General features: G+C 45.2%; 1 protein-coding gene across 1 annotated transcript; it reads left to right on the top strand.

Moving 5' to 3' along the window:
- The first annotated feature begins 896 nt into the window (after positions 1–896).
- Tmf1 (TATA element modulatory factor 1) lies at positions 897–25,217 on the top strand. Its single transcript, XM_076841049.1, has 17 exons — positions 897–1,228; positions 4,660–5,858; positions 7,907–8,010; positions 8,893–9,019; positions 10,402–10,507; positions 12,833–12,975; positions 13,221–13,387; positions 13,651–13,807; positions 15,977–16,069; positions 16,816–16,972; positions 18,100–18,292; positions 19,396–19,465; positions 19,644–19,736; positions 20,489–20,590; positions 20,860–21,012; positions 21,979–22,104; positions 22,754–25,217. The coding sequence occupies exons 1-17, from the start codon at positions 1,090–1,092 to the stop codon at positions 22,895–22,897; spliced, it is 3,273 nt and encodes a 1,090-aa protein (XP_076697164.1). The 5' UTR covers positions 897–1,089; the 3' UTR covers positions 22,898–25,217.
- Positions 25,218–25,606: the final 389 nt, after the last annotated feature.

The raw sequence follows: 25,606 nt of genomic DNA, 5'->3' as shown, positions 1-25,606 counted from the left end.
TAAATTACTGCGGAGAGTGAATCCGTCTTTGTTGTCTACTTTTCCCTCCTGTCCCTCCTCCTCTGGCTTTTCTCAGACTGGTCTTCCTCGAGGTTTGGTTCAGTCTTATTTTCTGGTTTGCCTCCCCCCCCCCCCCCGGTAGTTTTCATCTTGTGCATCTTTTCCTTCCTTCCTGCGGAATCTCTGGATGCAACTGCCGGTACCGAGAGGGTCATTCTCTTCTATTTTTCTGGATTTGGGCGGTCTCTGAAGTCCCGCAGTGGTCCCGCAGGGCCGAGCGCTGTCCCCGACGGGAATGCGGGGCGGACGCGTAGTTCCACGCAGGCGGCCACCTCGCTAAGGCCCCGTGCGTGCGACGGGCGGCAGTCTCGGCGCTCCCCAGGTGCCTCCGTCCTTTTGGGGTGGTCTGAGCTTCATCCCCGTCCCGCCCTCCTGCACTTTCACGCGGACACAGTCCAGCTTGGCCGAGGCTGGCCTGGCACTTGCGCGCCTTCCGCCCCGGCCTCCCAAGGACAGTGCTTCTGAGCTCGCCACCGCCCATCAACGGGGCGGTTCACCCACAACCTCGACGGGCCTCGGCCCCGCCTACTCGCGAGGGCCTGGCGTCTGGCGCCGACGGCCGCCCACGCTTCTTGCGCGGTAAACAGGCCAAGGCTCGCCCTGGGGACCGGGTGACAGGCGGCCAGGCGCCACCGGAGGCGCGAGGCGTGGACTCCCCTTTGCCTGGGGTTCCTCACTAGCGGACCGACTTCCGGGAGCAGCAGTCCTGGCCGGATGTGTCGGAGAGGCGCTTCCGGCGCGGCTGGTTACCCGGCCGCGCGGTCCCGGACGTGACGTCACGCCGGGCTGCACTAACGCACTGGAGAACCCGGACCCGGCGCTGTGGACGTGGAGGGGGCCGGCGCATGCGCACGGGCCGCGTCTCGGCCGGCGGGAGGGAGGGTCGTGTCCCGGCGGGGCCGCTGGGCCATGGCCGCCCACTGACCAACCCCCAGCGCAGAGGGCGAGGCTGCCCACTCGACCTGGCGGCTTGAGGCGGCCGCGGCCTCCGCCCCGCTCCGCACGAACGCCCCGCCGGCCAGAGGGGCGATGAGCTGGTTCAACGCCGCGCAGCTGTCCAGCTTCGCCAAGCAGGCCCTGTCCCAGGCCCAGAAGTCCATCGACAGGGTGCTGGACATCCAGGAGGAGCCGCACGCCTGGGCCGAGGCGGCGCCCTACGGAGAGCCGGGTAGGCTGCACGCTGGCGGTGTGGACGGAGCGGGTGCTGCCGGCGGTGTGGACGGAGAGGGTCCTCCTAGAGTGTGCCTTTCCCTCTGCGTGTCTCCCTGTTCCTACCCTCTCTCTCTCCCCTCTGGCCCAGGTCCTGAGCACTCTGGTGACCAGGACTGTGCTGTCTGCTGTCTCCATGCCACATCCTGGTTCAGGCCGTTTGCATATCAGATCTGGGGTGTGTGAATGGACTGCCGCTGGCATCCTGACCCCTCCGTGTCCCTGCAGGTGCACTGCTGACTTCTGTGGTTTGGTGCCCCAGTAGGGCACCACTCCTGGCTCTGAGTGCTTCCTGTCCAGCACTTAGGCTTTTTAATGGGCTTGTCATCTTCACAACTGTCCAGGATCTGTCAGGGGTGGAGCAATGAGGACAGGGCCCTCTTCGGATGTCCTCTTTTCTAAATCCACCACCCCAAGGCCACTCGCCCGGAGTCATACAGTGGGAGGTCTAAGAACAAAGGAGTGTGTAGTTTATGTACACAAAACAGCAGTTTGCTGTGCTTCACTCAGACATCTCGGGGCAGAAGACATTGGATTATGACCAGTGGAACCTGGCCCAAGGATTTGGGTTGTATCAGTTTTATAACTGCAGTGCCAAATCTGTCAGATTCTATTTCCCCTGGAAATTTTAGTTTTCATTTATTTTTAAAATTTTAAATTGTTCTTTAAATATACATGACAGTAAAATGTATTTTACCACCACAAGAATGGGAATATAACTTCCCATTCTTGTGGTGGTAAAGATGTGGTGTTACCCTGGTCATACATTCACATATGAACATAGGAAAGTGAAGTCCCATTCATTCTACTGTTTTTTTTAAGTCTGTCAGATTTGCTGAAATGAATCGCTCATCTTCAGCTGCTTTTGGGTTGCTTTTAATGTTGAGGTCAGCATTCTGATGTATGGAGTAAAGACTGGCAGATTTGGGGAGTGTGAACCAAAGAGCAAGTTTGGTGAAAGAGCAAGTTATTCCTGACTATGTTTGGTTTCTATTTTAATTTTACATTGTTGAAAAGTTCTGGCTCGGGGCTAGGGATGTGGCTCAGCGGTAGAGCACTCACCTAGCATGTGCAAGGCTCTGAGTTCAATCCTCAGCACCACATAAAAACAAAATATATATAGTGTCCAACTACAACTAAATATAAATATAAATATAGTGTCCAACTACAACTAAAAAATGTATTATTTAAAAAAAAAAAAAAAGAAAAGTTCTGACTCTAATCATGAAGTGCTTAATTGTCATCTTACCACTTTTTAAGATGGTGCCTGACCTTCCTGGAGTAGCTCTACTTACTTTTTGCACCTGGATCCCACCTTTTGAATCTCTGAACTTGAGATAGAATTTAAGGATATGTTTTTGAAATCTGGGGCATGAATCCTGCTATATAATTTATTTAAAAAAATAGCTTATTCAGAATATACTCAGGTTTTAGTAAATGTCATAAATGTTTGCTGATCACTTACCATGTTTTAGATAATCAAAAGGACCATTATCTGCAGAACAGAGTAGTTTAAGTGGATGTCAGATAACTGATTATATAAAGCATTCTTCAAGAGACAAATTTTATTCCTGTCATTCATTAGGATGATGACAAACTGACCTAATAATCTTGCTTGTTCATTTCCATCTTTAATTTTGGTTTTATGTTTTTCATCATTTTCATATATTGAAGGAATGAATTTAAAACTATGTCTGCAAACGAAAGTTTCTGGCATCTTTATCCCATCCAACTTTAAAGTCACAATAAAGGAGAAACTTGAGGGCTAGGGATGTGGCTCAAGCGGTAGCGCGCTCTCCTGGCATGCGCGGCCTGGGTTCGATCCTCAGCACCGCATACAAACAAAGATGTTGTGTCTGCTGAAAAAAACTTAAAAATAAATATTAAAAAAATTTTCTCTCTCTCTCTCTCTTTAAAAAAAAAAGGAGAAACTTTACTGTAGGGCTTGATGATTTCAGGAACTTTTAGTTATTTGTGCTCTCTCTGTTAACTTCTAGTTGTGCAGGATTTGTGATAACTGTCAGCCACTTTTTAATTTAGAAAAACAGAATATTTAAAAGAGATGCTGGAAATAATTTAGCAAATATTTCATTTTAAAATTTATTATCAGGTTTTTAGAAGTTGCTGTTTCTTTGTCTGATAATTACCCTTTTGCCCAGAATGTTCTTTTCGTTTTTAAAAATTTTAAAGTTTTTTTAGGTGTAGATGGACACAATACAATGCCTTTATTTTTATATGGTGCTGAGGATTGAACCCGGGTCCCGCCCGTGCTAGGTGAGCAGTTTACCTCTGAGCCACAATCCGAGCCCCAGAATGTTCTGTGGAGTATTTTTAAAAGTCCCAGGGTTAGCTGGCATAGTGGTGCACACCTGTATTCCAGCAGCTCTGGAGGTAGAGGCAGGAGGATCACATGTTCAAAGCCAGCCTCAGCACTTTTAATGAGGCTCTAAGAGACTTAGCAAGACCCTAACCCAAAACAAAAAATAAGAAGGTCTGGGGATGTGGGTCAGTGGTTAGATTTAATGCTTAGTACCAAAAAAAAAAAAAAAAAAAAAAAAAGTCCTAGAGTTAACTATTTTTAAAATCAAAACGTAGTAGTTCTAAAAATGGTACATTTCTTGAATTCATAATGACCTTACTAATTGATGTCATAATTTGGAACTTGGGAACACATTCTAAGAGAACAAAACTTTCTTTTAGAATGGGTTTGGAGAGTGGAACTTGGAGAACTGGCTTGTCATTAAGTGGATGAAAATGAATAATGTTTGTTTGAACTTCATGTTCTTATCAGTTTGGTTTGATCTTTGGAAAAGAACATTTGTCTCCAGTGTTTTAGGTTCAGTTTTTGAATGTTGCCCTCTGTGTAGTTTATAACTGTGTTTTACTATTGCAATCACAAGGATAAAATGAATATGAAACTGATGGAATAGGTCATTTTGTTATGACTGAGCATGGCCCATAAGTAAGGATTTTGTGAGATGAATCAGATGTATTTTGGACTCAACATGGGTTGTTGAACATACCTTGGTGGCTGGGATTGGAGCTCAGTGGCAGAGCACTTGCCTAGCATGCACAAGGCCCTGGGTTCCATCCCCAGCACCAAAAAACCACCACCACAATAAACACATGCCACTGCGTTGTTAATTTGCTGAGGAGTGTGTAACATACCTGCCTCTGCTGATGCGGCCCAGGTGCAGTCTACCTGTGCTCCTGATTCCAATGCAGCAGGCAGAGCTGGTTAATGATGCAGTGAACCAGGAGTTTAGCAGGTGCACATTACAGTCACATTCCACAGCTTCTCTCTTCTCTAGATTTACATTTGTATTGGTTTACAGTGATGATTGAAATATTAAAGTAATACGTATTTGTTATATTTGTATTTTATCAAAGGAATAAGTCCTGCTGTCAGTGGAGGATGGGATACTTCAACTTGGGGGTTGAAATCAAACACTGAGCCTCAGAGTCCACCCACAGCCTCTCCTAAAGCAATCACAAAGCCAGTTCGGAGAACTGTTGTAGATGAATCAGAAAATTTCTTCAGTGCCTTTCTCTCTCCAACTGATGTGCAGGGCATTCAGAAGAGCCCAGTGGTATCGAAGCCCCCAGCTAAATCACAGCGTCCAGAGGAGGTGGAAAGTGGCCTGCATGAACCCTTGCGGGATGCACAGTCAAGACTTGAAACCAGGGACTCGCAAGTGAAGGACCCTCCTCTGTGTGTGTCAGGGGGAGCTCAGGCAGCAGGCACTCCGTCGCCTAAAGCTGAGGGCAGGCTCGAGGAATCTGTTGGTGGAGAGTCTGACCTGAAGGCGCCAGCTGCAGGTGTGGAAGCATCAGAGAGTGCAATAACCGTGAAACCAGCTACAGAAAGTGTGCCCCATGGCTCTCCGAAGGCTCTCACCGCAGAAGAGAAGGGCGTGGCTCTGGAGCCCAAGGAGCCAAAGCAGGAAGACAGGCAGAGCAACACCCCCTCTCCTCCCGTCAGCACCTTCTCCTCAGGCACGTCCACCACCAGCGACATTGAGGTCTTAGACCACGAGAGCGTGATGAGCGAGAGCTCCGCGAGCTCCAGGCAGGAAGCCACAGACCCCAGGTCTAGCCTTCCCTTGATGCAGACCTCGTTCCAGCTGCTCTCCACGTCCACTTGTCCTGAGTATGGCCGCCTAGATGAGCTGCACAAGCTCAGTGAGAGCTGCTGCTCCTCCGATGCTTTTGAAAGAATAGACTCGTTCAGTGTGCAGTCGTTAGATAGCCGGAGCGTGAGCGAGATCAATTCAGACGACGAGTTGCCAGGCAAGGGGTACGCCTTAGGGCCGATTGTGGTTGGCTCAACTCCGAAGACGAAGACAGTGGAGTCTGTGGAGGGAAAAGCTGAAGGGGAGGCTGATGGAACACTGGTCGCACCTGCCGAGGAAGCAGAGATGGAAGAAAGTGGACGGAGCGCCACTCCCATTAACTGTGAGCAGCCAGACATGGCGGGTTCTCCTGCGCCAGTGGGCGAAGGACAAGCTGTCCTGCACAAGGTGGCCGGGCAGGGGGGAGCTGCGGAGGCACAGCCTGAGGCTCTTGCTGAGAAGGAAGATGTTTGCAAGGTACTGTAGAAAGTAGGAGAGGACTTTGGAATGTGCATTTCAGAGAGAAAATCATTTGTTTTAAAACGTTTTCATCACAGCAGGCGCTGTGGCACACACCAGTAATCCCAGTGATTTAGAAGCAGGAGGGTCACAAATAGAGGCCACCTGGGCAATTTAGCAAGTCCCTATCTCAAAACAAAAAGGACTGGGGGTGTAGGTGAGTGCTAGAGCACCCGAGTGTTCAATCCCCAAAAAAGTCTTCTTTGATACCAACGACTTGTGCTGATTTAAAAAGATAGTTATTTTGCCATTTTAATGTAACATTGAGGACCTTAAGATTGAAAAATTACTGATAGATATTAAATTTTTGAAATTTCTCCATAACAACATGGTAGAATAAGTTGATATTTCAATATCGCTAATCATAAGAATTTCCATCTTTCATCTTTGTCATTTAACCCTTGTGGCTTTAAATTCCCTTGCATGCTCTCCTCCTCAGTACGCAGTTGGAAAGAGCTTCTCTTGTGGCACGTATCCTCAGTGCCTTTGCACATGGACATGCTGAAGTGAACCTGACTATATTGTTCTTAGAATGTTTTTTGCATGTTCACATTATTTGAAGCAAATTTTAAAATTAATCTTTATTATTTAGGTTTAGATGATTTTAATATTAATATTTTCATTGATGCATAGAAGTACAGTCCTTATAATGCCTTAATTTGCTTTCTCTTTATGTAATCACTATATATTTATTTATTTTTGATATTAATTTTTTAGTTATAGGTGGACACAATATCTTTTTATTTTATTTTTATGTGGTGCTGAGGATCGAACCCAGTGTCTCACGCATGCTAGGCAAGGGCTCTATCTCTGAGTCATATCCCCAGCCCCGTGTTTATTTATTTTATTTATTTAGTTTTATGATACTACCAGAACCCAGAGATTAGGCATGCGAGGCAGCCACTCTACACCAAGCCACATTTCCAACCCCTCTTTATACTAATTTTTGATATCTCCAGTGGGTAGGTATCTTACATGAATGAGGAAATAATTTTGTTTTTCCTTATAATTTTTAGGTATAGAAATTGAGTTGGATCTGGAATCTTTAATAGACTCCTGAGATACAGAATGTCTTGAAATGTCTTGTAACTGCCAGGTGTTAAGTTATTTAATAGTTTTAAAAGTGCCAAATGCTGTTACAAAGTTTAACATTTTTCACAAATAGAATGCCACGGGGTATATTACTCAAATTAATAATAGCAGTACACTATAAAACTCATAACAGTACATTGAATTCCTAGAAACCAACACTCTCACTCTCAGGAAGATATTTTAGGGTATTTTCAGTGTACTTGAGAAGGAAAGTCACCCCGCAGTTGACGCAGTCCTAACTCAGGTCAGACGACTGTCTGGCCCAGCAGGTCCTCTTTTTCCCTCAGGTACCTGTTCACCTGTGCTCCAGCACAACCTGAGGGGTGAGATGCCTCAGAACCACTTTTTGTTTTGCTTTATCCTAGGAATTCTGGAAGCCTTAGAAGTACATGCCTCTGGGCTTCCAAAGTTACTTCTGTTTGTTAAGTGCAGTGTGTCATGCTAAAAAAATTGACATTTGGAGTATAGAGTAGTGAGGAAAGCAGAGGCTCCCTGATCTCTTCCAGTGCATCCGCCTTCCTTCCTCTTTTGGCGGACCTACAGGCTGTTCCAGCTTTTGCTGTTACAAACAGCCTGCTGTGACTATGATCACATGTCACCAGGAGCCTTCTCCTGTGAGGTGGACCTGCATGAGGCTGTGGACCTGCTTGAGGCCGTGGGCATGCACGGCTGGTCTGCGGTTCTGCACCCAGTGTCTGGCTCTGCACTGGCGCCAACCTGGGGCTGTTCTGATGAGCACTCTCCTGCTAGCTGCACAAGTTCCTGTGCCCCTGCTGCTCTGAGTTCCCAGTGTTGTTTTGGTTGTTATGAGACAGTGTTGTCTTGTTTATCATGCTGACTGAGTTCATTGCCTGCATTTGTTCAGTGCGCTTTTAAAAATTCAGTGTTTTGACTTTTATGTATTCTCTTTTCAGACTGTTCAATTTCTGAATGAAAAATTGGAAAAACGGGAGGCTCAGTTATTATCTCTTAGTAAAGAAAAAGCACTCCTAGAAGAAGCGTATGACAACCTGAAGGAGTAAGTACTCTGTGAACGAGAGTGGCTTGCATGTTCTGTGGAGCCCCGCGTGCATCGTGTGACTCAGGGACGGTTTTGAAATTAAAATGTCTTGTGATTTAACTTGTTTACAATTACTGAAAATTGAATACTACTTCAGCCAAAACCTTACTCAAAGGTTTCAGATTTTCTTTACCATGTTCCCTTTGGCATAGAAGAGAGAGATTTAAACAAAACAAAACAAAACAAAATTTAAAAAAACCCACCCCAAAATAAAATTCTTGCACTGGGGATGTAACTTGGTGGCTGAGCCGTTGAGCCGTTTTCCTGGCATCTGTGAGGCTCTGGGTTCAATTGCTGTATGTCAAAAACAAACAAACAAACAACAAACAGAAAAACCCCATCTTACCTCTTTTCCCTTATTACTAGTCTTCTAGTAAAACATGTTTAAATAAAATTGTAATAACATAGTCAAAATACTGAGTGTTGATTTGCTTTAAGGAGATTGGAGAAATGAGACAGAAGATTCAGAATTGAGACTTTATATTTGAGCTGCTTTAAAATAAACTAAGCAAGTAATTTTTTTTCTAAAAGTTACTCAACTTAAGCCAGGTGTGGTGGTGCACGCCTGTTATCCAGCAACACGGGAGGTTGAGGGAAGGGGGGCTCCAGCCTCAGCAACTTGGTGAGATCTGTCTCAAAAGAGAGAAGGACTGGGGATTTAGCTCAGTGGTGAAGCACCCCCGGGCTCAAACCACAGGACTTCCCCTCCCCAGAGATCTCTAAACCTGATCCATCTGAATAAGGTACATGCTAAAGAAACGTCTTCATTTTGAGAAGTGGGCTGATCTTGTCGTGTCTGGGCTATGCAGACAGTGTCTTCATTCTTGTGTTTAAATGCAGCGAGATGTTCAGGGTGAGGGAGGAGAGCAGCAGTGTGTCTTCCTTGAAGGGTGAGTTCACTCAGAGGATCGCAGAAGCAGAAAGGAAGGCTCAGCTGGCCTGTAAGGAGAGAGACGCTGCCAAGAAGGTAGGCAGACACACTTTGCATGCACCCGTTGTATGCTGGTATTAGAAAAAAGAAGATTAAAGGATATGTGTAGTATATTAACAACTGGGTTGTAAGTTTTTATACATTTAAATTTATCGTTTTTAAATATAGTGTAAGATGTAAAAAGATGTTGGTTTCTATAATTTTTATGTTAATACCTGCAAGGTATATAGCAAAGATGATCAGAATGATTTTTGTGAATTATAATTCCATCAGAGTAAATTAACACTTAAATCTAAATGGTATTATTAGTTTTAAAAAATTATCTTTACTCTCATTTATTATTTTCCAGCTACTTCAGACATACTATATGTGTGTGTGTGTGTGTCTGTGTGTGTTTGTGTGTATATATATATATACACACAAACACACACACACATATATATATATATATATATATATCAGAGTAATTTTAAGATATAACTTTCTACTAGTGATTCCTTTATGGGGATGGTGTTGACATATTCTAATGCAGAGTCTCTCACCGTCCATGTAATTGATACTGCATGTTGTGGGATCTGTTCTGAGCACTGCAGGCTGTTTGGACAGCACCCCTGGCCAGCCCATGACATTCCAGTGTGCTACCCTCTTCTTCCTCCCCGTCTCCCTGCCTGTTACTGTTAATGCCAGATGTCTTGTTGGGGGCAGTTACTCTGGTTGGGAACCAGGTTGTAATGCTTCTAATTTGGAAAGTTGCCTATTTCAGACATTGTTTACAACTGAGGTAGTAATTAGTGCTTGAGTCCAACTATTGCTCATAACATTGTCTCTGCACTTGGCCTTTCCCAATTAGGTTGCTTTCCCCCTCATTGACCAATGTTAGTATGAATTCATCATTTTCCTATATGTACTCCTCAGAAAGGAGAGACGTCATATCATGCCTTTGTGTGCTTGGTTGCTTTGATTAGCTGGCTAGTCCAGGTTCCGACATCAGCTTGACACTGCCTAACCAACCCTCCTGATTGTTGTTCTAAAGTGACGTTTACCCTGTAGAGTGGATGTCTGTAGATAGTGAGGACACTGCACGTAAACTTAAAGCTGGGGATCCATGGTAGATCACTAACATGCATGGGGGCCTGAATTTGATCCACAACATTGCCCCCTAAAAAAGGTGGTTTACTTATTTGCATTTATATTTCTATATTAAAATCTACTTATATATCAGAATTCAGATTCTATATGGCATGTTCTAAGCTGTTTTATTAATCTTAGTTAACCAAGGTAATAGGTCAACTAAAGAAAATTCAGAAATTTATTATAGAACTGTGATTATGGATGGCTTCTTCGGGTATGGGGAAAATGGAAAAATATGCCTAATTGAAAGTAACTTTATAGTACTTACATATTTTTTTTTAAATCAGGAAGTCAAAAATATAAAGGAAGAACTTGCTACTAGACTGAATAGTAGTGAAACTGCAGACCTTTTGAAAGAGAAAGATGAGCAGATTCAAGGATTAATGGAAGAAGGTATGTAATCTTTTGATTATGAAAAATATTGTAAGAACAGGGAAAATCCTTGTCATGTGACATGTAGATGTTTTCGAATAAAAATTGCTGAGCTGGTCCAGCAACTTGTGAGGCTAAGGTGGGAGGCTTACTTGTGCCTAGGAGTTGGAGGCCAGCCTGGGCAATACAGCGAGACCCTGTCTCAAAACACAAAAGACAAAAAAGTAAATAAATATGAGCAAGGAAGGTTTGGACGTCAGTGACAGGAAATGCCTGTTATGGAAGCAGGAGAGTAGGATGCATTGGAACAGATAAAAGTATACATGTTTTTGTTTCTAGGGAGGTCAAAAAAAAATTTCAAAAATAGGCAAAACTCGGGTTGCCTTGTAAAAGCTATGACAAGTTTGAGGGCCATTGTTGAAAGATGGCTGTTCAAGAACAGGAAAAATACTGCCTCTGGCTGGGTACAGGGTGTTGGGGTTCACATTCAGTAGTGAAGGTGATGTTCTCATTGTCTTCATGTTTTAAATTTAAATTATTACATTTGACCAAGTCATGGAAAGTAAAGGTCCATCATGAGATAGATCACTGTGCAAAGAGGAGGTTTTGGATGAAGTGGTTAAGTTAATTTGTGTTTTTTCTTTTTAATTAAAGCTTTTCAAGAGGTAGGAAATAATACTTGCAGAAATGCTTGAAGTATAGGAAAGTGTATGAGGAAGAAACAAGAGGTGATAGAAGGAAGCCTGATTGCTGTGGCCTTGTCCAGCGCAGTGCAGAGAGTTCAGATCACATGGGCCTTCCCGGCTTCCTTCTGTCAGTTCCCGCCTTGCCGTTCGCCGTGAGTGGCTCTGTCCGGCTCTGTTGCACGGGTAGACCTAACTGGCTTCACTGTTGTCCTAATATTGGACATTTTATTTCTAAAACGCTGATGTTCCATATATTGTAAGCTGGACATTTCTGGGCTAATGTTATTGAATCTAACTGCATTTCTAGAAAAAAAAAAAAAAAAAACCTAGTTTGAGAAGAGTTGGAAGCAGTCAGTTCATTTGAAACCTGGAGCTGTACTCAGTGTTTTCGTGTGTTGAGCTGACATGTGTCGAGCAGCTGGGCGTCAGGTTCTGGTGCAGCTCTGTTCGGCCTGTCTTCCTGTCCTTCAGGAGCTTGCTGCAGTGGGAGGGAGGTGTCCCTGCAGACAGATGTGGGGCAGAACTCTAGGCCCTGAGGGAGGAGAGTCACAAGACCCACCATCCTCCAGAGACGCAGGGAAGGCTAAATGCATGTTTTACAACTGAAGGAAATTATTTAAACATTGTTAACAAATGCTCAATTTGAAAATTTAGTAACTTAGTCTGGGGGTGGGCTGCACTGAGTGACCACGGGAGCACTCACAGAGCCCTGTCCCCCAGAAGTGCTTTTAAGATCCACACCTGAAAGCTCAAAGCCACAGGTGGACTACAGGGAACGTCTGACCCCTTCATCACCTAAAGGAATCAAGTGGAACCGTCCTGCCCTGTCCTGCACACCGAGCACTGCCCTTATCCCAGCCACTGGACAGCCACTGTAGACAGCTTACATTGTGGTTTTCAGTCTCCCAAGGACTCACCCATTTTCCTTCTCAAGAACCCTGTGCTGGCCTTACACCTTGATTCTGAGGCGTGGTCCACTGGAGAGTCCATGGTTTTTCGTAGCTATCGTAGGCTCGCACTTGGGCACTGTCCTGCCCCAGGACCCAGGGGAGATTGCTGCATCTGGCTCTTAGGTCTCGGGCTTCAGAATAGGGGATTCTGCCCTTCTTTATGACTTGAAGACTAGAGTCCAGGGCAGTTTTCCAATAGCATGTCCATGTTCAGAATTTGCTACTTATTTTAAGAGAAGCTTCAGATGAGATTATCAGTGAGAAATGCTCTGGTCAGCACTGCACCTCTCCCTCCTCGCATCTCAGGCAGCCATGTCGGGAGCTCCCACCTAGATGGGTGAGTGTCCTGGTCAGTATTGCACCTCCCTCTCCTCACATCCCAGGCAGCCATGACAGGCACTAGCCTCCACAGGAGCTTCATACTCCGCTTGTTCTGGGGGTGATACCAGGGTTCTCATTGAAGAGCACATGTTTCTCCCTGAAATGCATAATATTTGGGAGGAGTTCTTTAAAACTGTCAGAGTCCTGTCCTGCAATTTTCACCTAATAGGTTTAGTCTTTGATTATTCCCGTCCAAATCAGTTTTAACACTTTGTTTTTAAAATTTTTATTTAAAAATTCCCATATTACATTACTAGTGAGATAAACAAGCTGTTTAGATTCTCAGAAAATCATCACCAGATTGATTTCTAATTTTTTACTGTTGCCAGGAGAAAAACTTTCAAAGCAGCAACTACATAATTCTAACATCATTAAGAAATTAAGATCTAAAGACAAAGACAATGAAAATACCATTGCAAAGCTGAACAAAAAAGTGAGAGATCTGGAAGAGGAGTTGCAGCATTTAAAGCAGGTGAATGACAGCCGTTCTCTACGTACCTGTTGTCACCACTTCTTGTAGGGACAGCTGGCCCTGGTTTTTGGAGTGTTGGGAGTGATTCGATCAGATGTGTCATGGGAGAAGAACTTTTCAAAGAATTTACTAGATGTATTGTTAAGAGTTTTCTCCATTATTCTAATACCTGAGATTCATGGGAAACAATTATTTACCAGGTTGTTGTTAACTAAAAAAGACTTCTGTGTGTTTTTATAACATAGGTCCTTGATGGCAAAGAAGAGGTTGAGAAACAACATAGAGAAAATATTAAAAAGCTAAACTCTGTGGTGGAACGCCAGGAGAAGGATCTTAGCCGACTTCAGATGGAATCGGGTGAACTTGAGGAGAAGAATCGAAGTATTCAGGCTGCTCTGGACAGTGCATACAAGTAAGGATCAAGCCCAGCACAGCGGGTCCACTGTAGGGGGAATCTGAGGACAGGCCTTTCCTGCTGTCAGAGCCCGAGCAGCATTTTACGCCTGTGTGGGAGCTGTCACTGGTCAGCAGGCTGCAGAGCCCTCCCGGTAGCCGGGTTTGCTGTGGGGAGCTCTCCTTCATTCTGCAGGCTGCTGCACTAACAGAATCTCACCAGCAGGCTCCTAGTTAACTGCACATTATTTTAAATAAAAGTTGTCGATCTAATTTTTTAAGAGAACTTACTGATCTTCACAAAGCCAATGCTGCGAAGGACAGCGCGGCCCAGGAAGCGGCTCTGAATCGTGACGTGAAAGCAAAGGAAGAGCTGTCCGCAGCGCTGGAGAAGGCCCAGGAGGAAGCCCGCCAGCAGCAAGAAGCGCTGGCCATCCAGGTGAGCAGCGGGTGGTGGATGGACGGATATGGCCGTCTGTGCCTTTGTTGACACTTTGCAAGTCAAACAGCTCTTGCTGGCCTGAATCAGACCTTCTGTGGTGCTACGGGGATCTTGGTGGGCATTTTGAAGAGTGCTGCATTGTGGAAAATGGGATTGTGTGGGTGTCTAACGCTGCTATTAAAGAGATATGTTCACATTGTACATATTATTTAATTTTTTGTGAGCTTCAGACTTATTTAAGAATATTATGGTGTTGGGGATGTAGCTCATTGGGAGAGCACTTTCTTACGGTGCAGGAGGCCCTGGCTTCAAACCCCAGCTTTGCCAAAAAAAGAGTAAAGTATGATGGAACTAAGTGCCTTGTTTCCACAGAATGTATATATGCACATAATTGTTATATACAATTTCAAGAGCATTTATGTCACTCTTTAGCTCATTCATGATAGCTTTGGCAATCCAGGGCCTTAGATGAAGGAGGGAAAACCAAGTTTGGGAGGCTTTGTCTTCGGAGCTCATCAGTTGGTGGACATTTTGAGTTATGTGTGCATTTTAGCTACTATGAATGTTGCTATAAATATCCATATACAAGTTTTTGTATGAATGTGTTTTCTTTTTTATTATTTGTTCTAATTAGTTACACATGACAGTAGAATGCATTTTGATACATCAAACATAAATGTAGTCCAATTTCTAATTCTTGTGGTTATACATGATGTAGAATCACATGGGTCGTGTAGTCATATATGCCCATAGTGTAATATTGTCCAATTCATTCTACTATCCTTCTTACCCTTATGCCCTCCCCCCTCACTCCCCTCTGTCTAGTCCAAAGTACCTCTGTTCTTCCCTAGCCGCCCCCCACCCCTATTGTGAATTAGCATCCACATATCAGAGGAAACATCCAGCCTTTGGTTCTTTGGGACTGGCTTATTTTGCTGAGCGTACTATTCTCCAGCTCCATCCACTTACCAGCCAATGCCGTAATTTCATCTTCTTTAGGCTGAGTGATATGTTGTTGTGTGTATGAACCACATTTTCCTTATCCACTGTATGCCTATGTTTTAAATTCTCCAGGATGCATACCTCAGGTCTTATGGTAAGACCACAGTTAACTTTTCCCCATTTCCTCCAGCAGTAGATCAGAGCTTCGTGCCCTCTACTCTCTGGCCCACATTCATTACTGTCTCTCTGTTTTATTCCTGTGACCCTCATAGTGGGCGTGGAATTGGCATCTCAGTGTGCTGGGTGATGTGGAGCTGCTTCTCCTGTGCTGATTGGCCACTTCTGGGTCTTCTTTGGAGAAGTGTATTGACATATTCTAATCCTTTGTCCCTTTTCCTTTCTTTTACTTATTTGTTTTTGTGGTGCCGGGGATGGTGCCCTTCTCTTAAATTGGACTGTATTCTCTTTATTGTTGAGTTACTAGAGTACTTTGCATATTCTGCAAACTATCCCTTGATACATACAGGGTTTGTGAATGTTTTCTCGATTTTCGCGATCGCCTCCTTTGATACACAAGGTTGTGATTTGACGACGTCCAGCTCGTGTGTCCTCTGCTGTTCCGCGTGTTTTGGTGTCGTGTTTAAGAAGCAGTCCTTGCCCCAGCTCCTGCAGGCTTCCAGCAGGCCACGAGGAGTTCCTCCAGTGGCTCTCCAGTACGACTTCCGCTGCGATGTCAGTTTTCCCCATTGACTGAAAAAGCTAATCTCTCCTCATTGACCCCAGACGCTTTTGGTTCAATTTTACATTTTGGATACATAAAACATTTACACGATTCCAAAGTGAGAGCTATATAACAAAATATATTCTGGCAGCACCTGCTTCCAACTCACCTGTCGCCCTTTCGCTCCACTGAGCGCCTGCTTTTGTAGCGTGTCCACTCCTGTGGCATTCGGCCTGTGTGGCGGATTCAGCAGACGTGGCGTCTCTCCTCCATGCTGTGGAGGGCTGAGCCTGGCCCCCTCGCTTTCCTCATAGGTGCTGGATGTCTGTTGTTTTGGGACTGCTTGGTAAGGGGTGTGTGGCAGTTGTGGGTGAAAGCTCTTCGGACAGTCTGAAGTACATAGCAATGTGCGTGAGCAGCCAGTCACCGCGGTATGACTTACGTAGTTAGCAAGACGTTGTAGATGACGCATGGGCAGGGAGATGACTTGCTTTCCTCTCCAGGTGGGGGACCTCCGGCTGGCGCTGCAGCGGGCAGAGCAGGCCGCTGCCAGGAAGGAGGACTGTTTACGCCACGAGATCAGTGAACTTCAGCAGGTACTGTCGCAGCTTTCCCTTTCAGTCAGAAAGGGTGGTTCCTAGAAATACTTATGGACTCCCTGGTGTCGTGTGGAGCTGAACACATACTGTGGCTGTGGCTCAGGTGAACAGGGTGGGCACCTGAAAAACAGATCCAGGAGAACATCCAACTTTGTTTTGAAGGAAATAAATTTATCTTGATAGATGTGTTAATATTCAGTCTTTTTGTTTTTGCAGTGCTGAGAATTGACCCCAGGCCTTGCCTGTGGCAGGCACTGGCCTCACTCTGAGCTACATGCCCAGCCCGTCATATTGCCCTTTGAACCATCATGGCTGTACTCCTCACGGGGATCGGTCTTCGTGATTGGGCAGATAGCCATTGCCTGGCTTCTGTTGCTCTTCCTTTTCATCAGTGAACGTACCTAGGAAAAGGGAGAGGAAGTAAAGTTCCCACCAGTGCTCTGTTTTCTTAAATACTTAGATGTACCTGAGCCAAGAGGCAGCTTCGAGGAGTCTGGGGGCCCTTCACCTTTAGACTCACCACGGCTGTCTTTACAGTGCTTTGCTACGAAGCACCCACTTGGATTCTCTGTGCAGCTTTTTCCAACTGAAGGATTGAGTAGAAAAAAAATAGTTTCATAAAACAAATAGTTTTCTTTTGGAAAAACAGTTTTTTCCCAGACATCTCTGATGAAGTTCAGGTTTTCTAGTGTTTTGGGTATTTTTACTGTTGCTAGTCGTGATGACTTGTTCTCTTGATTCAGAGGCTCCAGGAAGCAGAGAATCGGAACCAGGAACTGAGTCAGAGTGTTTCGTCGACAACGAGGCCATTGCTTCGACAAATAGAGAATTTGCAGGCAACCTTAGGGTCCCAGATGTCGTCGTGGGAGAAGCTGGAGAAGAGCCTTTCTGAGCGGCTTGGTAACTGCCTTGATCTTGTCCGTGCAGTGGCCCTGCCTCCTGTCAGGAGCGGGGCGGGCTGGGGGAATCACGGTGGCTGGCCGTCCCGTGGTGGCTGGGCAGCGGGTTCTGAAGGAGATGCCGACAGCTCCCTTCTGCAAGCCCTCCTCGCTGCCTGCTGCCCTGGCTGCCTGCTGCCTGCTGCCCTGGCTGCCTGCTGCCCTGGCTGCCTGCTGCCTGCTGCCTGCTGCCTGCCGCCTGCTGCCTGCCGCCTGCTGCCCTGGCTGCCTTTGCTCCCGGCCTTGTCCTCTCCCTCTTTGGGAAGGCAGGCGGCCCCCATCTCAGTAGGCTCTCTGTGTTCCCCTGCACGCCTTTTGGGCGCTCTTCCACTCACGTGTCCTTCACGTGTCCTTCACACTCATGCATCTCTTGCGTCTCTGTCCCTGCTCTGGCTGGATTGTTGGTGTGTCCAGTTTTGCGTTGTGAGTCTCCCACCCTGTGGACCTGGCCTTTGTGAGTGTCTGGCAGTCTTTCCTCCTGGTCTGCAGTGTCTCTCCCTTCTCCACAAGAAGCCAAGTGTGACACAGTGGAGGACTCTGTTTCCCTGAGTTTTCATTCTGTGACTTGCTTCTGCTGTCCGTGTCATACTCTCTGCCTGGCCTAGAGCCTCAAGATCCTCAGTGTTCTCCTGAGCTTCATGGTTCTGTGTCGTACATTGACATTTGTGATGCATTTTGAGTTAACTTCCATATGTGATGTTTTGATAGAGACCTTTTTGTTAAAACCCTGCCTATGGACGTCCAGCTGCTGAAGGACCATTTGTTATTGCTTGTCTTGGTTGCTGTTGCAGCTCTGGGAGGGAAGCCAGGGCTTTGCACTGCTGGTCAAGTGCTCTCCCATCAAGCTGTGTCCCCAGCCCCAGTCTACTGCTCTCTGAATGCAAAGGTTCATTTTCAAAGCATTTTACTGTGGGAAATGAGTGATACAGCAGGTTTCAGTTCAAATTGCTCATTTGTGTCAGCGGGCAGTGCTGGCTTAGGCAGGAGGTAACTGTCAGTTGAGCTGGCCACAGGCCTCGCTAGCTCCAGTTTGGTCAGCTTGGTGCGTTGGTCGCGGGTTCATGGTCCTTCTTCCTCTCCTACAACCAGCTGAGTCGCAGACCTTGTTGGCAGCAGCAGTGGAAAGAGAGCGGGCAGCGACTGAGGAGCTCCTGGCCATCAGGACCCAGATGTCTTCCGTGGACTCACAGAATTCTCTCCTGAGGCAGGAGAACAGTCGATTCCAGGCCCAGCTGGAGTCGGAGAGGAGTAAGCTACGAAAACTGGAGGATGAAAGTAATCGGTGAGCATGTTTGGTGGTGTAACTGTGGTATTGTTGGTAGTTTCCTGATATTTTGAAGCCATAGTTAAAAGCATCAGAAGCATCATAACACTCAGAACGAGAGCAGGATTCTCAGCGTTTGAAGTTGGGATAACTGGTAAAAACGTGTCAAGATAGTGCTGGGACTCTTGGACCGCATCAGGCTTTTTAAATTAGGTGATATGGGTTGTTTGTATTACATTTTTCCAGGGAAAGCATTCACACAGTTGAATCAGTTTGTTTTTTTTTTTTTAAGTCATTAGTAAAAACAGACTAGTGTGTGTGGAGACCACTTTGCTGGAGTCATTTTGACATTGCAAGGTCTCAGCAGCTACGAAAACTGGAGGATGAAAGTAATCGGTGATTACTGTGCCCTGGAAGCCACCGCTGTGAGGTCACCTGAAGTTGTGATTAGTGTGTTTTCCCCACTGAGCTCTTCTCGGAAATCCTGCCTTTAAAAATACTGTTAAGTAAAAATGATGTACAAAGAAAATATCTGAGCTTTCATAAATGTATTTTCTTTCATTCAGTACTGGGGATTGAGCCCAGAGTCACTTTACTACCAAGCTATGTCCCCAGTTCTGTTTTCTTATTCATTCATTCATTGTACTGGGGATTCAGCCCAGGGGCTCTGTGTCGGTGAGCCACATCTCCAGCCCTTTATATTTTTACTTTGAGATAGGGTCTTGCTAGGTCCTGCAGGCTGGCCTTGAACTTCGCATCCTCCTTTCTTAGCCTCCTGAGTTGGAGTGATTACAGCTTTGCACCTTGGTGCCTGGCTTCCTTCTCACTTTTTTTGAGACATGGTCTCACTGAGCTGCCCAGGCTGGCCTCAAACCTGGAAGACTCCTGCCTCAGTCTCCCAAGTGGTTAGGGTGGCAGGCGTGACCAGCATTTTCATAGAAGCCCTGCTCTTAGAGATTTGAGTGCACTCTAGAACAGGGTGCTCAGCCTCCCTCTAAAGGAAATCCTAACAAGCACAGGGCCTCTTCCCACCAGTACCGCCTACCCTAGGGTGCCCCTGAGTAGGAGTTCTGTGGTCAGTCCCTTGCCTTTGAGTCTTGCTTAAGTCTCTGCTTTACTAGGTACCAGGTGGAATTGGAAAATCTAAAGGAGGAATATGCAAGAATGCTGGAAGAGACCAGGAGAGAAAAGGTGCTACTCTGGGTGCCCCCAGGGCACATGGTTGTGGGCGGAGGGCAGGGCTGTGGGCTTCCCCAGCTCTGTAGCAGCTGGGCGAGCATGAATTTCTGCTTGGCCCTAGCCTGCCGCGGATGTCTTAGGAGGCCGGCAGGGAGAATCACAGAGAGGTCTGACCGTCTCTCTCCTCTAGACGCTGTTGAACAGTCAGTTAGAAATGGAAAAAATGAGAGTTGAACAAGAAAGGAAGAAAGCCATTTTCACTCCAGAAGCAGTGAGAGAGAAGGTATTGGATTCTGTTGACTTTTGTGTTTTGTTTTGGTATCACCATTTAGGAGCTGTTGTAATGAGTATTGTTTTGTAATTCGGCTTATCTGTAGTGCCTTTTTTAATGTGTAAAATCAATGTAGTAATGAATTTTAGTAGTATTACCAGTGTCTAGCAGAGTGGATCAAAACTAGTTTGAGTATATCCAAAGACATTTGAATTTCTAGGCCTTGAATTACAGAATCTCTTCCTCTTTTTAGGATGAGTTTTGTAGTGTCTCACTGAAACTAATGTACCTAATTGACCCACAGGCAGCTTAGCAGTAGAAGTGAGGTCATTTCCGTAAAGTGAGTCTCCTATGTTTGAAGGGTTATGGTGCACTTGAAGTTCGCATAATATATTAGGAATAGTATATGTTAGTGGAGATCACCTTTTGAATGTATTTGGAATTTTTAAAGAGATACAGTAAAAAATAAAATATATAACTCAGAGTCTTTCTGGTTTGTAAGACCCAGTGGTAATTTTATTTTAAATAAGTAGGTTTAATTGGTGGTATGTTACTTAACCTGAATCAGTTCTTCCAGTTGTTTCAATAAAAAAACATCCTCATTCCATGTAAGAAACAGCAGTGGGTCCCGTGGTGACTCGACCAGGTCTGTCTGTCTGGTCTGAGATCATCCTGAACACTGGGGAGGGGCGGGGTCTGTCTGGGCCGCTCTTGTCAGGTAACAGAGAAGTGCTCCCCCCTGACGCGTGTTCTTCCTCCCCTAGGAGCGAAAGCCCCTTTCCGTTTCTAGCACTCCCACTCTGTCGCGCTCCAGCTCCATCAGTGGCGTGGATATGGCGGGGCTGCAGACCTCTTTCCTGTCCCAGGTAACGTGTGCTTCCTATGCACGCCTCTCTCTGACCCGCAGCGGCAGTGTGCCGTGTCCGTGGCCTCTCCTCTGCGTGTGGAAGGGTGGGTGATGAGTCCTGCCTTTGTGAAAGTCCTAGCCTTCTTTTTCTAATGTGGATAATCTGAGTGTTCCTCCTTGAAGTCCTAGACCTTCTAAAGAAGTAATCGACAGGATTGTTCTGTTTGAACCTGGTAACGGGGCACAGTGGGGACAGGGCGACACATGTGCTTTCCTTACTTAAAACAGGATGAGGCTCCTGACCACCCATTTGGACCAATGTCTGCCTCGGCAAGTGGAGGCACGCTGTACGATGCTGTGAGGCTGGGGGCAGGCTCCAGCGTCGTGGAGAGCCTGCAGTCTCAGCTGAAGCTGCGGGAAGGGGAGATCGCTCACTTGCAGGTGTGGAGAAATTGAGTGTGCTGTCCCAGGGAGGGAAGCGGGGTCCAACAAATGGCACCTGAATCCAAGTAAATTGAAAGGGTTCCACACGAAGCAGACAAGGGATGTCACATACCTTAATGATGACAGCTAGGGACAGATGAGCCGGCCACCTGGCTGCCGGCATCAGGCCGACTTGTGTCCTGCCACAGGAGAAGCTGGCTGCAGCAGGCTGCCTCATGGGCTGTGGCCTGCCCAGGGGACCCTGAGGAGCCCAGGGGTCTGCTCCTTGGCATAGCCCTTTCCATGCAAAAGGGGAGGTGCTGAGCTGAGCCCAGTCACTCCTCCCAGACTTTCCACCCATGTCCCGACACCCCTGGGGAATGCGGAGCGAGATCCTGTGGCAAGGGGAAGGAGGCAGCGTATGTGGACAGCAAGCAGCTTTCCATTGCCCTTCTTGCTTTCTAAAAATTCCACGCACTAGGAAATGTGGGCCATTTTACGTGCTTTCAGTGTGGACCTGACGTACACAGAGTGTGGAGGACTTCTTCTATTCCCATCATATGCCTACAGTTCCAGGGTAGTGGATCCCTTAGGAGAACTGGAACTGGCAAGCAGTGAATCAGAACAGTCTTCTGCTGGGTGCTGGTGTAGCCAGGATGGGTGCCAGGAACCCTGGCTAATCTATCTGGCAGACCACAGCCTCCCTCCCAGAGCGGTTGGGAGGGAGTCCCTGCAGTGTTTCCATTCCTGTTGTTCTTACAGTAACTAGAATACTGAAGGGTGTGTCGCCTCTGAGATTAGAAAAACATATGTTTTTCTAACAAGTGTTTGGATTTTCTTTAGCTCTTCATGTCTCTCTCGCTCATAGTCATTCTTAAGTCCGACCCTCGGGGAGGTGCCTCTAGTTCATTGAGTGTTTCTACATTAGTAAGCGTATTAAACAAGGTAAGATGGATTGGAACTTTTTCTGGTGATATTCCTCAGCTAGAAATCGGCAGTCTAGAAAAGACCCGATCGGTAATGGCTGAAGAGCTTGTTAAACTGACGAGTCAGAACGACGAACTAGAAGAGAAAGTGAAGGAGATTCCCAGGCTTCGGGCTCAGCTCAGGGTAAGTGTCGTCACTGCCGGGGTGGGGTTGAGCCCTCGGCGGTCACTTTATGTAAAATGGTGTATGAGTTGGGCCATGTCTTTGAAAATCAAAGGGTTTTAGTATTTGAGTAAAGAGCTTTAAAGAGGACTCTGTCCTGCTCGCATCCTCATCCACAGTGGCTTTCACCTGTGCCAGTCCCGTGCAGGACGGACGGGTGGCCTGGCCGAGGCTCACTTGCACTAGCCGTGCTCTGGGGGCGTCTGCTCCTCCACGGTGGGCACTTCCTCATGCTGTGGACACTGCTGCGCCATGTGAGAGCAGGTGTTCTCTGGGCCTGTCCTGCGGGCCAGTGCTCACCCCTCAGTGCGTCACAGGCTGGAGTGGCATCAGGTGTGCCAAAATTAATGGGAAAGCGACTCAGTCACGGACGGGGAGAATTCCAGATTTGGCCAAGAGAGAGTCAAGATTCACATTCAACTAGGTTTTTTTTTTTTTAAATCTTTTTTGCCTATTTATTCCAACCTACATAGATTGTGATACGTGTTTTGTTTTTAAAAGAGGTATTATAGACTTTTATTAAATCCATCATATGTTTAACTGTTGATTTATTTTGATAACTGAAGATGTCCTGTACAGTTATTTTAAAAATTACAAACATATTTTTCAGGATTTGGATCAAAGGTACAACACTATTCTGCAGATGTATGGAGAAAAAGCAGAAGAAGCAGAAGAACTTCGATTAGATCTTGAAGATGTGAAAAATATGTATAAAACTCAAATAGACGAACTTTTGAGACAAAGGCTCAGTTAACTTCTGAAAATTGAATTCCCATCAAACTGAATGTAAACGTTTACTATCTAAATGTAGACTTCCAATAAATTCTTTTGTAGAATTAGGAAATGGAACTTCTGTAGAGTGCAAAAATTTTTTTAAAAACTGTTTTACAGTATGTAGTAATATTTGCAGTTAAATTATTTTATGCAATATTTGAACTTTATTTTTGAAACTATTCTTTAAAGATTTTATTTTTAAAGGCATTTGGCTTTTTTTCCCCTTTTTCCTTTTTCTTTGTTTGCCTGGAATAGCACAGAGATTTAGTACTTTATGTATTGCAGTATGGCCAGGGAAGGAGAATGGTGTTCATATATTATTGTAGATATATAACTAATTGTATCTATGCTTTATATGTTTGTATATATTGAGAACATTTAAAAAGTAATATTAACAAACCAAAACTTTGAAATCTTTCACACTTAAATATTCAACACCTGATTATTACTTGTGAAAATGTTTTAATTAAGTGTTAAAGGAAAAAAGTTATTAAACCTGTGGTTATTAAATTTTAAACTAATTTTTTTCTTTAAAAGTCACACTGACACTGTCTGAAATTTAAAGTGAATGATTTAAACTTTCAAACTTTTTTTTGTGGTACTGGGGATTGAACCCAGGAACACTGAGCCATATCCCAAGCCCCTTTTATATTTTCTTTTGAGACTGGGTCTTGCTAGGTCTTGCTAGGTTGGCCTCTAATTGCGGTCTTTCTGCCCCAGCCTCCCCAGTAGCTGTGATTATAGGTGTGCATCACCCCACCCAGCTTGATTTTTTTTTTTTTTTAATTGAAAACTTACTTCACCCAGCTTCTACACAATTAAGTGTGAACAAATTCTGGCACCTCTTGGTACCTATCCATAGAAAATTGTATATATTTAATTTATCTAGGCATAATCTGATAATGGAAAATTTTGCTTACAACCGTCTGGTGGCATCAGTTAAGACTTAAGTGATTTTGGAGAGGTGTTATTTTACTACCCTTTGAAAAGAACCAAAAGTAATAAAATTATTAACATAATTTACTCTCTAAAAATTGCTGGTTTACATTTTGTAAAGCCATATTTTTGGCACATTGAAAATGAATGATATTATAATGAAATAGAATAATTACAGGACTTGAATAAGGCATTTATGAGTTTGTGAAATTCGTTTTTTTTTTCCTAAAGCTTTAAGCAAACAGAAGTGGGTGGATCTGCTGCAGAGACCTGCTGTGCCCTCTTCAGACGTTGTTTTGTTCTGAAGCTCACTGGCTCGTGTTCTAGACCTTTGGAACACTTTGACCCCTTCTGTGGCAGGAAGTGACGGAGCTCCTCCGCAGCTTCCCTCCTCAGCTGGGGCTGCTCTCTGGGGCTTCAGTCGCCCACAGTGAACCACAATCCAAAAACCCAGATGGAAAAGTGAGTGAGAAGCAGCTTGTTGTGTTAAATGACGTCTTTTGTGAGTGGCACGATGAAACCTGCTGCTTGTGTCCTCCTGAGGACTCGACTCATGCCTTTGGGCAGTGTGTTCACTCTGGTGGGTGGTCCCTAGTGGCCACTTTGTTGGCTCCTGCGGTGCCGCAGTGCCTGTGTTCAGCTGACGCTTGCTTTACTCAATGGCCCCCAGGCCCTGGATAGTGGGGCTGACAGGGGGTGTGTCCAGGAGAAGCTGGGAGTGCTTCCCGAGAGCGGGAGGTGTAGATCTGTGACTGTCTGTGGTGCTAGGCTTCCACCGGGGGTCTCGACCATCCCCCTGGATAAAGTGGGATCACTGTCCTCGCAGATGAACACTAATCTTCAGCTACATTTTAAACATTCGCACTTGAGAACGCAGCCCCCGTGAGCCATGCTGAAGAACTGGAGAGCTCTTCAGGCCGATGCGGGTGACCTCGTTTCTGTTCTTTTTGTATTCAAACTATTTCTGTCACTGGATCTGTGATTTATAGCATTAATAAATATCCTTTTGGTGCAAGTTACATTCATTAGGCTAATTTTCTGTATTTTGGTGGTAAAAAGCAGTCTAATAGCTTTTTGTGAGCTTTTTTTTAATAGTCTGGGGTCTGATGACATGATTTCTAGCAAGAAGTAGAGTGCAGAATTAGAAGATACAGGAAACATAATTTGTAAAATTCTTGTGGAGTGTTTGAAACCAAGAGCTTAGGAATTATCAAGTCGGTCTTTAATATATACGATATAAGAATATTCATTAGTTAAAAAATAAACCATTGCAGAGAAAGGATTAAAATAAAACTCCTATGCTTTTCAACTTAATAGTATCAAATATTTTTTAATCCTTATTAATAAAATCAGGTCACTTAAAATTTTGAAGTGTTCTCAACTGTGTCTTTGTGGTTTTCTTTTCTTTTTTTTTTTGCTACCCCGGATTGAACACAGAGGACTTAAGCACTGAGCCACATCCCGAGCCCTTTTTATTTTAAATTTTGAGACAGGGTCTTGCTAAGTTGCTGAGGCTAGTCTTGATATTCCTATCCTCCTGCCTTAGCCTCCTGAGCTTCTGGGAAAACAGGCACATGCCATCCGGCTCAACTCAGCTTTAAAATGACAAGTAGCTGCTTAAGTCTCTGTATAGCACTACTATTTATCTACAAATTAATAGCTGCTATTCACACTGAATCTTATTGATACATACCTAAGTTGAGAAGGGATATTAAGTCCATTTCTTGAGAAAGCCTCCAGGAGGCAGCAGAAT

The sequence above is a fragment of the Callospermophilus lateralis genome, chromosome 20 (genome assembly GCF_048772815.1).
Source record: "Callospermophilus lateralis isolate mCalLat2 chromosome 20, mCalLat2.hap1, whole genome shotgun sequence".
Lineage (NCBI taxonomy): Eukaryota > Metazoa > Chordata > Mammalia > Rodentia > Sciuridae > Callospermophilus > Callospermophilus lateralis.
This window is presented reverse-complemented; position numbering and strand designations above follow the sequence as displayed.